This window comes from Microcebus murinus, chromosome 8, assembly GCF_040939455.1.
Source record: "Microcebus murinus isolate Inina chromosome 8, M.murinus_Inina_mat1.0, whole genome shotgun sequence".
In the NCBI taxonomy this organism is placed as follows: domain Eukaryota; kingdom Metazoa; phylum Chordata; class Mammalia; order Primates; family Cheirogaleidae; genus Microcebus; species Microcebus murinus.
The window spans coordinates 66,431,104-66,443,722 of record NC_134111.1 but is presented as its reverse complement, the minus strand read 5'-3'; the positions used below and the strand labels follow the sequence as shown (position 1 = coordinate 66,443,722).

Below are 12,619 nucleotides of genomic sequence, written 5' to 3'. Positions count from 1 at the left end.
ATTGTTATCACAGCAGATGACACCTCCATATGTGGTACTGCTCCTAAGACCTTCCAGCGGGACAACATACAGAGGTGGACGACAGTGATTGTGTTGATCCCAACCCTGTGTAGGCCTAGGCTAATGTGTGCGTGTGTCTGTGTCTTAGTTTTTAACAAAAAAGTAAAAAATAAAAAAATTTTTTTAAAAAAGAAAAAGATTATAGAGTAAGGATATAAAGAAAGAAAATATTTTTGTACAGCTGTACAATGTGTTTGTGTTTTAAGTGTTATTATAATACAAAAGAGTCAAAAAGTTCAAAAAATTAAAAAGTTTATAAAGTTAAAAAGTTACAGTGAGCTAAAGTTAATTTATCATTGAAGAAAGAAAAATATTTTCATTACAAATTTAGTGTAGCCTAAGTGTCCAGTGTTTATAAAGTCTACAGTAGTGTACAATAATGTCGTAGGCCTTCACACTCACTCACAGACTCATACAGAGCAACTTACAGTTCTGCAAGCTCTATTCATGGTGAGTGTTCCAGACAGGTGTATGTACCATTTTTAATCTTGGATACTATATTTTTACTGTACCTTTTCTATGTTTAGATACATAAATACTTGACCACTGTGTTACAACTGCCCACAGTACAGCAACATGCTGTATAGGTTTGTAGCCTAGGAGCAGTAGGCTATACCATATAGCCTATTGTATACCATATACCTTATACCATATACCCTATAGGGTATACCATCTAGATTTATGTAAGTACAATTCTATGATGTTCACAAAATGATGAAACTGCCTAATGACATATTTCTCAGAACACATCCCTGTCATTAAATGATTTGTGACTATATTCCAAAATCTGAAAAAAAAACCAAAATCTGAAACACTTCCGGTCCCAAGCATTCCAAATAAGGGGGAATCAATCTGTATCACCCCTTCCTGTTAGCACTTCTTACACTGAATTATACCACTGCATTTTATTTCTTGTAGCTATCAATTAGCCCTAAGTAAACGGAAGTCCATTAACTCTTCATATTCCAATAAGGTAAGAAAAGCTAAAAATAGTTATTTCCATGTTTCAAATGAGAAGACCAACATGTTATATTCCCATTTTTCTCCATTTTTGCATGGCAAAAATATAAATTGGGGTGAGATCCTATTTCACTATCAACAAATTGAGAAAATAAAGAATTTCAGAAAAGAAGGTGTCTGGAGACCTTCTAGACTATGGTTTCTAAACACTGGTTACTCACACTTCCTACGTAATTTTTGTCACATCTGCACAACACGCTAATATTTATTTCTATCCTAAATAAATATAGTTCAAAATCATAGTGAACTACAGAATAATAAGGATAAAATCATGAGTTTGATCTTCCATGTATATTTTTAATACCCATTAAAATATTTATATAAAATTAAAAATTTTTAAAAATCTACCTAAAACTGTATCTTATCCCACCAATGGTACATGATACATTGAGGAAAACCATATTTTAGTCCAAATCTTTGCTTTCACAGACCAGGAGGGGCCAAGTGACTGTCCACAGATCATTCTTTGACCTTCCGCACGCTGGTGCTGTGAGGGGCACCAGCTGTACACGAGGAGATCCCCGCCCTGAAGGACAGCGTCACTGGGTGGGCACGAAAGCTGCATGGGTTGGGCAGAAACCAGGTCCTCCCATCTCAAGACTGGTGATCTTTTCTCTGTGGCTGCCATAATCGGCATAATGCTACGATATTTTCCATATGTTTCTCGGGAAACAGTTTCCTGAGTTAATGGCACATTATTAAGTGAGTCAACCTAACTACCACCGGCTGATCACTTGCTCAGCTGACATCCGTGGCAACAGCAAGGATCTAAACAGCTCTGCTCTGTATATGTCAGTTTCAGTTTCAAGGTCTAAAGAGGCCACCTTTTACAAATGTTATCTACTGTGGTGAAACACAACACATAAACTAATTCATGAGTTGTTTTATAAGGATAGTACTTCTGAGCTATTCAATGGGTTGCTTCTTTTCAACTCAAAAGTACTGGGGAAAAAACAAAACAAAAAGCAACTATAGTTCCAGATTAGCCTATCTGAGATATGTCTCTGGCACGCATACTTATATCTATGTGCCTCAAAGAAAGAAACATCTTTCAAGTTTAACACAAATTCACACAATTAAAAAATACTCTTAAATTTTAATTTTCAAAGACATTTGTAGTGTAATAAATGTATAGTAACTTCTTTCTCCAATAACTTTAGCATCCATTAATTATCTCCATGTTTACAAATCATGATCAAGATTCATGCTAGAAACAATAGTTAAAATGTACTGAGTGTTTACCATGTACACACCGTTCTTGGCCATTTACACATATTATTAGCTCAGCTTTAAGACAATCCTAAGAGGTAAGTACTCTTATTTATCTCTATTATTTATCATTATTATTTCACAGAAAGAGAACTGAAAATCATCCCCCAGCAAATAATAACATAGATGTATTACTTCATGGCATTAATACCAGTTAGAATTTCAAAGTAAAAGGAACATAGATTAGATGTTTGGATTTAAATTATTCAGAAAAACAATTGCATAACTTACATGATATATATGTGTGCATGAGTACATGTATATATACATGTGTATATACATATATTTAAAATGTTTAATAGGACAAAGTCACTTTATGAATATGTTCTGAGAAATGCATCGTTAGGCAATTTCATCACTGTGCGAACATCATGGAGGGAACTTACACAAACATGGATGGCGCAGCCTACTACACACCTAGGCTATGTGGTATAGCCTATTACTCCTAGCCTACAAACCTATGCAGTATGTGATTGTACTTTATACTGTAGGTATTGTAACACAAGGGTATTTGTGTATCTGAACAAATTAAAACATAGACAAGGTACAGTACAAATATGGTATAAAAGACTAAAAGATTGTACACCTGTACTATTGTACACACTATACTAGGGCACTTAGCTACGAATGGAGCTTGCAGGACTGGAAGTTGCTCTGTGTGAGGCCGTGAGTGAGTGGTGAGTGACTGTGAAGGCCAGTACACTATTATAGATTTTATAAACACTGCACTGTATACTTAGGCTATACTAAATTTATAAAAATATTTTTCTTTCTTCAATAATAAATTAACTTGAGCTCACTGTAACTTTTATACTTTATAATCTTTTTAATTTTTTAACTTTTTGACTTTTTTTGGGGTAACACTTAGCTTAAAACAAACACATTGTATAGCTGTACAAAAATATTTTCTTTCTTTATATTCTTACTCTATAAGCTTTTTTCTATTTTTAATTTTTTTTATGTTTTAAACTTTTTTGTTAAAAACTAAGACACAAACACACACACCTTAGCCTAGGCCTACACAGGGTCAGGACTGCCACTATCACTGTCTTCCACATCCAAAGCTTGTCCCACTGGATTATCTGCAGGGCCAATAACACGTATGGAGCTGTCATCTTCTGTGATAACATGCCTTCTTCTGAAATATCTCCTGAAGGACCGACCTGCCTGAGGCTGTTTTATAGTAACGTTTTTTATATATAGAAAGATTTTATATATAAAATGATGATTAAAAGTATAGTGTAGTAAATACATAAACCAGTAACATTATGGTCATCATTGTCAAGTATTATGTACTGTACATAATTACATGTGCTATACTTTTATATGATCAGCAACACAGTAGACTGTTTACACAGCATCACCACAAACATGTGAGTAGTTAATGCCTAGCACTATGACATTGTGACGGCTACAATGTCACTAGGTGATAGGAATTTATCAGCTCCATTATAATCAAATGGGACCATGTTATATACGTGGTCCATAGTTGACTTTATGCAGTGTATGACTATACTATACATCTTACAGGTTATCCTTAAATCTCAATCTATTTACAGATTGAACAGTTTGGAAGTTTACAGAGTGGAATTACAAGGCAGTTGAGTCTCTCAATAAATACAATTCTCACTTCCGCATGTGCAGATTAAAACTGCACTGAAGAATAAACAAAGCTTTGACTCTCTTCCCATGACATCCAGTTTATCCATAATGATTACAGAAACTGGGTTTGTTAGAGTAACTACTACTTCTGCAAAGGATACACCAAAGAGGGGTTTAGTCACCAAACTGCACACAGTTTTCAACACTGGTTCTACACAGCTGGCAATGGAATGGAGTGAAGCCACTCAGGGATGACATGCACAGGCACAGGCACCTCTGCCTAAGAGCTCCCTGGGGTTAAGGAACAGAAGCTGCTCTGGAAACTTCCCCGCCAGGCTTCCAGTGCCACCTGGGAAGGGACCATGGGTGCTACGCAAGGTTCCATCAGCTGTCTGATTGTTATGAGACCAATCGATAATTAGGAACTGGAGAAGGAAAAGTACTATAAGGCTACCAAATGTTTGTTTTCTTTACGTGGCCCACTGTAAATCTTCAGACAACTACATGTACTGCAGACTTATTTCATCCAGAGTATCGCAGGCCCTCTGTGACAGGGCGGGGTCCCTGCATTGTTTCCCAGACTGCGTGCCTCTGAGCACAGTGCTGACAGCCATCGGAGGGGTTCTGTGATTGACTATATTCGGGGAACACAGCACACACTATCCTCCCAAATACACCCCTCCCCCAGGGTCACAGTGGGCCATAAGATTTTAGAGGCTCTGAGAAGTGCTATAGTAAAGATTTGAAATTTCCACCAGAGAACATTTTTTTCACAGTGCATCGTTATCAATGTTCTGTTCTTAGAATATCAGTTTGGGATATGCTTAAAAGTAGCAATCCTTTCTGGCCTGGATTTTGGTGTGATTTCCTTTCCCTCTAAAGATGATCTTATTACTAATGTAGTGGGCCAACTATGAGGCTGCTTCAACCACACACACACACACACACACACACCCACCCACCCACCCCGAGGAGCTTCTGTATCTGAAATACATATAATCTTCCCACGATGAGTGAGAATTAGCAGTCCCACCAAAGCCCATTATCTCAAATTAGGAAATACTTCAACTAAAGGGATTTTAAAGCTCTAACAGGCCCTAACATGTTAAAACCTTAATTAACTGAAACTCAACCAACCATTATCTTTTTTCCTAATAGTCTTTGTTTTATGAGAAAGGCCTCATTAACAAGAAGTTATTTAGCACAAATAGCAATTTTCAATGTAGAGTATACATAAAGCCCAGTCTCCCTACCCAATCTAAACAACATTCTTAGTGTTCAATGAGAATTTAAGATAAGCCTTTAGCACTGTAGACCCTAACACATCAAAGAGAGTTTGACTGACAAAGAGGCAAAAATGATTGTGAATTTATTTTAGAAAGACTTTTAGGGAAAGAGGAAACAGAATAGACTTTTTATAATTAGAAAATAAAATTATTTCCTGAGCAATCTGGCTATACAAATTTTTACCACCCAAGCTGAGAAGTATATAAACAGGTAGTAAACAATCTATTAAAAGGTAACTAATTAAGCATCAATTAATATAGTAACTCAAACTCATCCAGACAACTCACAGATAGATTCACTAAATGGGAGGATGCCCCCAACCTGTATGCAAATAATCAGCCTCTATAATCAGAACCTTAACAGGAAATTTAAAAAGCAAATTTCAAATTTCTGTCAGTCTAACAGAACCCCTGTCACTAATGAACCCTTGTCAATATGGAACGCTTATGAATAACTCTAGATATATGCATGTGTGTGAAAAGAAAAGGTCATCTCGAATCTAACCATCCAGAACACTAGAATGTCAGGTGTGGGAAGTCAGGGACTTGGTCAGTGGCATTCACTGTTCATTTATCACATAGACACAAACCTGGGACTTAACAACTACTTGTTGTATTACTGAACGAAATTGAAAATCTGAACTCAAACAATAAAACTGAAAGTGAAAAGGCACATTCAAAAAGTAATGAACATACTCATCGGAAATTTCAATATTGAGCTTCTGTTTGGTTTGGCTGAGAGTCGTGCGATACAGCTTGGTGGCCATCTCAATCAGGTGGTCACTGCTGAACAGAAAGTCCCCTTTACTTGCTGCTTCTGAGCCCTAAAAGGACAAACCAAGAGTCAGACTATTGTAATTAAAGACACCTTAGGAGGTCAACGTTCACAGGCGTGGCTAAGAACGTATTTACAGTCTCTCTAAAACCTCAGACACTAAAGTCCATTCTCCCGAAGTAAACAATAATGACAAGGGCAGTCTTTCTTCCAGCTTGCTCAGAGCACTTCATAAGGTCTCCTAACCCCTTGTTATCCAAAGCTGGTCGATGAAGCGGAAGCAGTACCTGTGTCGCCTGGGAGCTTGTTAGCAAAGTAGAATCTCAGGCCCTACAGCGGCCCCTCGGAACCTGAATCCCTGACAAGGTCCCCGGGTGATGCGATTATCCACTCAGGTTCACAGAGTGCTGACCTAACCTGTAACTCATTCTGGAGGAGCCAGTTGAAAAACTCCTCAGTGATTTGGTTAAGAAAACAAAAATAAAAAAAATAACAACAACACTTTCACTAAATATCCTAGGGCAGTGGCTCTAAACCTTAGCCGCACAAGGGAGCCACTTGGAGGAGACTGCAAAAAAATCTGATGCTTTTGCCCCATTCTGAGAAATTCTGATTTGACTGTACTAAAACCAAGGCCTGGGCATCAGCATTTTTAACGTTCCCAAGCTGTTAAAATGTGTAATTTTAACACATTGAGTTTGAGAATTACTATTCTAGGATTTGATATACTCCCTTTAAGTTAAGATCCACAGTGGGGAAAACAGGCTGAGTGAAGCTTTTAAGATTTTTCTAAGTTTACAGTCAGCCAGAAAGTGGCACTATTAGCTAGACACATATACCTATATGTGATTAATATTTCCTAACATTGGCTTCATTCAGTGACTGTTATGTGACAGGCACTGTCCATACAGTATCTTAATTAATCCTATGACAATGCTAGGAAGTAGGTACTATTATTATCCCCATTTTAAAGATACGCACACAAAAGTTAAATGGCTTGGCACATGTCATTATAAAGTTAGTGAGACCAATTCCAGAGCCTACACTTAACCACTTCATTCAAGTCAGGAGGTCCCAGTTAAGCTAAAGGCAATCAACATCAAAAAATTTTTAGATCAAAACTATTAGTCTGTTATTTTATTGTAGTTGTATCCTTTAATACAAATCCCAAAATTAAAGATGAACAAGAAGACATTTACTAAGTTGATACAAAGAAGAAACAACAGGAATAATTATAATTTAAAACATCTTAATATTTCTATGTATTAGTCTCAAAAAGTCAAGTGAAAAGTGATTAAGTTCATTCAACTATTGAAAAAGCAAGCCTGAGATTTTACATAGGGGTGAATACAGCCAAAATTTGTAAATCAGTGAGGAGGAAATATAGACATCAGGCAATAGGATTAGTCAGACGTGGAAACTTTAAAATCGGTGCCCAAGAGGTTGGACAAATGCAAAAATCTTTTAGTCAAGTCATTAGTTGAAACTTTACCTCTTTGAGGTGCACAGCAAAGAAGCCATCATTCTGCGAGCTCATTGACACCTTGGTCACATCCACCAAGGGAACCTCAGACTTGATTTGTCCAGACTTTTGATCAGCAAGAAGGAGATTATTATTTGTTAAGAGGAAAATCCGGGATGTACTCTAAAACAAAGCAAAAAGGATAGAAACCAATGATCAAAAATATCCAAAAATGATTCATGAATTTAAAGCATCCTTTATATGCAGAAATGCACATTTTATAATAATACCTTTCAATAAGCATACCTATGTAAACCAAGAACACACTAAAAAACATAGATAATATATTTTCATTTATAAAAATTTCAGAGAACATGCCAATTTCCACCTAAGCTTAAAGGTAAGGGGAAATAGCCCCCCTCACCGTTACCTCTACCAGGAATATGAAATGCAAATTTTAAGATTCAGAAAACTGAGGATTACTGTCCCAATTAATAAATACTCAACAGTCTTCCAGGTTAGCATTTTTACCTTCCCATTAGCACGGTTAATTTTGTTCACGACTTCAGCAATGATGATCTTTTCTTCAATGGCATCTTTGAGTTTCTTATACTTGGGGTTCTTGTTGATTTCCAGGTAAGCCCCTTGGAATGGCTGCCCAACGCTAAAGGGAAAAATTTTGCACATTAGAAACCATTTCAAATGGAAGTACTACTGGGAGAGGGAAACAGGTCAGCTGATTCTAAGGAGTAGCTAACAACTTCATAAAAAGTTATTTCAATTTATTTTATATATTACACTTTTACCTGTTCTAAATATAAGTTGGAAATGAAACCATAAACCTATTTTAAATGCATTGTTGATGTGATCATGGCATTTGGTAGGTAGGACTTTGATAACGATCTTATCACACAGAACAATCAGAATAGAAATCACTCACCAGAACAAAAGCTAAGACTCAAATGCATAGCCTCACATGAAAGAAAAGGCAATCTCTTCTAATCTGTTAATATACAGCTAACAGCTGCCCACAAAGGATTTACTACCGCCTTCGAACAATATGTGGCAATGTAAAAAAGAGCTGAAATCATTACCATCACCTGCTCCAAAGAAAAATTTCATTTTCTTGCAGAGAATAGGAAAATCAGTAGGTTTTCTGGGAAAGAATGGATCCAGGGCAATCACATGTAACCCCAGTTCTAAATAGGCAATATAGCTGGTCCCCAACTTACGATGGTTCACCTTATGATTTTCAACTTTACAATGGTGCCCATACAACCACAATGTTTTTTACTTTCAGTATTCAATAAACTATGTGAGATATTCGACACTTTGTTATAAAATAGGCTTTGTGTTAGATGATTTTGCCCAACTGTAGGCTAAGTGTTCTGAGCATGTTTAAGGTAGGCTAGGGTAGGTCAGGTGTATCAAATGTATTTTCAATTTATGATATTTTCAACTTTGATGAATTTACCAGGGTATAACCAGGGGTCCTCAGATTTTTAAACAGGGGGCCAGTTCACTGTCCCTCAGACCGTTCGAGGGCTGTGGGAGAGTGCAGTGCACATTCCACACATGCCCACTCTGGGCCTGGGATGAGTTGGCTGCTAAGCAGGACAGGCAGCGGTGGCAAAAACACGTGGCAGGCCGGATAAATGTCCTTAGCGGGCTGCATGTAGCCTGTGGGCCGCAGTTTGAGGACCCCTGGACCCCATGAGAAGTCAAGGAGCATCTGTATACCACAGGGGAATCAAGCCTCCTCCTAAGATATGCCTCTAGAGAGACAGAAGTAACCGCAGCAAACATTCAGAATCAGAGCAGTTTTTTCCCCAAAAAAATTCTTGCAAAAGGCCTGTGTCCGTATCATTCAGATGCTGATTTCCCTAAATGCTCAGTAGGGGGACTCTCTTAGGACAGCCTTAAAGACACCAAGAAAAAAACTGCTGCTTCAAGCAATCTACAAGCTTTATTTTGAGCTACAAAGATCTGGCAATTTGCAAATATGACTTTAAATGCTTGTGTTGTGGGTGGAGGATTAGGGAAGAAAAATCCACGTAGGTGGTCAATGTTTCACAGCTCCCAGGATGTAAAAGGCCGACTGACTCCCATAAGAGCTGCCGCTTCCCAGAGTGGTGGGAGGGTAAATTATTCCACCTCCCTCGCTGCTGTGGGGTGAGTGTGGACACCATCTCTGAAAACTGATGAAACTGCCCAAAAAGGACTTGGCCTGAAGTTAACTTTTAAAAATTCATATTCAAATGTATTTTAAATAATAAAAAATGCTAACAGCCTTTTGTTTCTTCCAAAATGTATTTTCCAGCCTGCAGTTTCTGAAGAGTCATGTGCAGGGAATGTTCATTAAGAAGGTTACTAATTTTAAAATGTATAAAGAAAAAGTTCAATAAAATTAGTTGCTGAAGCAAGCATATAGACAATTTTCCTGTTTGAATGTGCTTTATGTAATAGGCATTTTGGACAACTTTAGACCTAGCTACTATTTGCCTTAAGGGAATATATACATCACCTCAAGCAGTCAAATCAGCCAACCAAGGAAGCTGTGCAATTTAAAGTACTTAAACCCAAATGGCCTGGCAACTTACGTTCATTTAATCCTTTAAAAGAGAGCTCTTTCAAATGTGTATGAAGATACAGAGAATGTAAATATTACATATGTAATAAATGTGAATATACTTAGCACATAATACATTTCTGTTTCTAGGCCATTCTTTGGGAGAAGCTAAAAGTTGTTATAGATTTGGCTTAAAATTGTACAATCTACTTTTTATAATAAAATAAAAAATAAATTAATTAAAAAAATAAAAATTTATAAATATTGAATGAAAAGGGACAGAAATCCTGCGGGGACATGATGAATGTAGGAGACGTAAGAAAGCTCAGGTAAGTAGTCTTTACACCAAGGACTTCGCTTGTTCAACTTGTGACTGGTGTTCCTTCTCGTTCTGACTACACGGTGTTTACAACAGAGGAGCTGAACTTGCTGCACAGGCCTCTGAAGTCATGTCCAGTGAGTTAGCAGACCAAAGGGCACCATGGACCAGGGCTTAAGCAACACTCAAAAGGTGCTCTACTGGCTCACTCTTTCATTTACCTTACAGATGAACTTCTGACCTGGCTTGTTAAGGCACGAAGACTAGAATGGTAATTAGAGTATATTGCCCACAGAAATTTGGCTCGTCTTTGAAAACTATGAAAAACTAACAGGAATTTACAATGCAAATTTATCTTAATAGCCTATACAATTTTTATTTTAAATGACTTCTAATTATTTAATAAAGTGTTCAAGCTAATGCCAATGAAGTAAAACCAACAACCGTAACCTCATTTCATTAAAGTATGCTAAGGAAGCCATCGCTCGAATGTGTTGCATGTATTCAGATCCAGCTAATTATACTATAAAATGATTCACAAAGTCACTCATTTAAGATTGAAATCAAACTCCACTAGAAAAGGCCTATAAATATATTTGAGAAACTTTTAAATTACTGACTTTTAGAGCTAAAGCAAAGACATCATACCTGGATGGGTATAAAGCCTTCTTGTCTTTGAAGAGTTCACTGGCTTCTAGTTTCTCTTCATAAATAAGTTTCTGCTGGTCTGTGAATTGGTCCCTGTATTTTTTACACTGTGTGATATGAGAAGAACAAAACAAAACATTACTTATATAAATAAATCATTACTCATTCTTAAATCTGCTAAGCCAAATTTAACAGTAATGAGGATAAGACTGAAAGTGTACAAAATATTCACTTAAAAGGCCAAAAACTTTATTCCTTTGTTGGTTTTAAAAAGTTCATCTCAGAAAATGTCATAAAGACTATATTTACATTGCAGAATTTGGGATGCTTCTTACCAGGGCCTAGCTGGCCTGGGCCCTGCAAGGAGCACTACTGTCTTCCTCCTACTGTGATGTCAGTCCCTGCAGATCACCTAGTCCTGAGGGTGTCACTCTTCTAGAGAGACTCACAGTAAAAATCACTGTACATCACAAGCCAGTGCACACATTTCCACACACACACAGACAATTTATATAAAACCTTCTTGAAACAATACTTTTCCTTTCTACATGTTGTACACTCTGCTGTTTTCTATTCTATTTCATTTAAAAATGCTGGTAGTGATCTACTAAGCTGATTTCATGACTCACAAATATACTATGACCTATAGTTTGAAAACCACCGCTCCAAATCCCACCCCCCACTACCATTTTACAATGTGGACATGGAATCTTAGAAATCCTACTTTGCTGTGATTCTGAGGCTGTCATGAGAAGAGACAGGGGTGGCCAGAGGAGCAGGGCCAGGTTTTTTATTAATAGATAAGCAGTCTAAGAAATTCAGTTACCGGTGGGGCTGAGCACCACCGAAATAACTGCACAAGAAATGTTAGCGTTGCTACTGACCCTTCCCACGGAAAGGCCCCTCCAGGAGTAAACAGCCCTCTCATCCCCACCCCCAATCCAAGGGAGATATGGGGGAGACTGTGGAGCCAGGGAGGGCAGAGGCAGCACAGACCCCCGGCATCAGCAGCTCGCCGTCGTTATTTCTGAAAATAGTTTCTGTGTCAGACTCAAAAGGGCAGACAAACAATTGAGAGGTTGGTGAATCTGGCCAAATTGGCTCGGAGTTACGGGACAAAACCCAGAATCCAGTTCCATATGTTGTGCTGGTATCACTCATCGCACTAATTAGCGATAATGTCACTCCACACATATGTGATTTGGATACACAAAGAACAAGCCTACACTGCTGGGCAGGAAAGAGCTTCCTGGAAGATGTATCTACTGATCATTCATTTACTAAATACCAGCCCTTCCATCTAACGGTTTTATTACATCTGATAACCATACATATTTAGCATTTCGCATAACAGCTAAGTTATTGAATATAGTCACCAACTATCCCACATGCCCCATGCTGGGCAGCGTTTCCCTATAAAATAAAAAGAGCTAAAATAAAAGCAGTATAAAATGAATTGTCAGCTTCCCTTTACTTCAGGTAGAAGAATTTTTAATGTCCTTTAAGGCCTTTTTCCCAGCCCATCAAAGTGTTTGAGTGTTCACGTGTATATCTGATGAGTATGTGTTCAATGAATCTGACAAAGTAAACTCTTACAATTGGTAGAATT

General features: G+C 37.5%; 1 protein-coding gene across 4 annotated transcripts in view; it reads right to left on the bottom strand.

Moving 5' to 3' along the window:
• Nucleotides 1–12,619, bottom strand: part of MYO1B (myosin IB) — a 175,307-nt gene that overhangs the window by 1,934 nt on the left and 160,754 nt on the right. For all 4 annotated transcript variants that reach the window (XM_012776932.3, XM_012776935.3, XM_012776937.3 and 1 more), the window contains 4 exons: nt 11,011–11,117; nt 8,006–8,138; nt 7,505–7,657; nt 5,934–6,061 (listed from right to left, as the gene is read on the bottom strand). In XM_012776932.3, the coding sequence (XP_012632386.1) occupies nt 5,934–6,061; nt 7,505–7,657; nt 8,006–8,138; nt 11,011–11,117 (521 nt within the window). The remainder of the gene's footprint in view (nt 1–5,933; nt 6,062–7,504; nt 7,658–8,005; nt 8,139–11,010; nt 11,118–12,619) is intronic.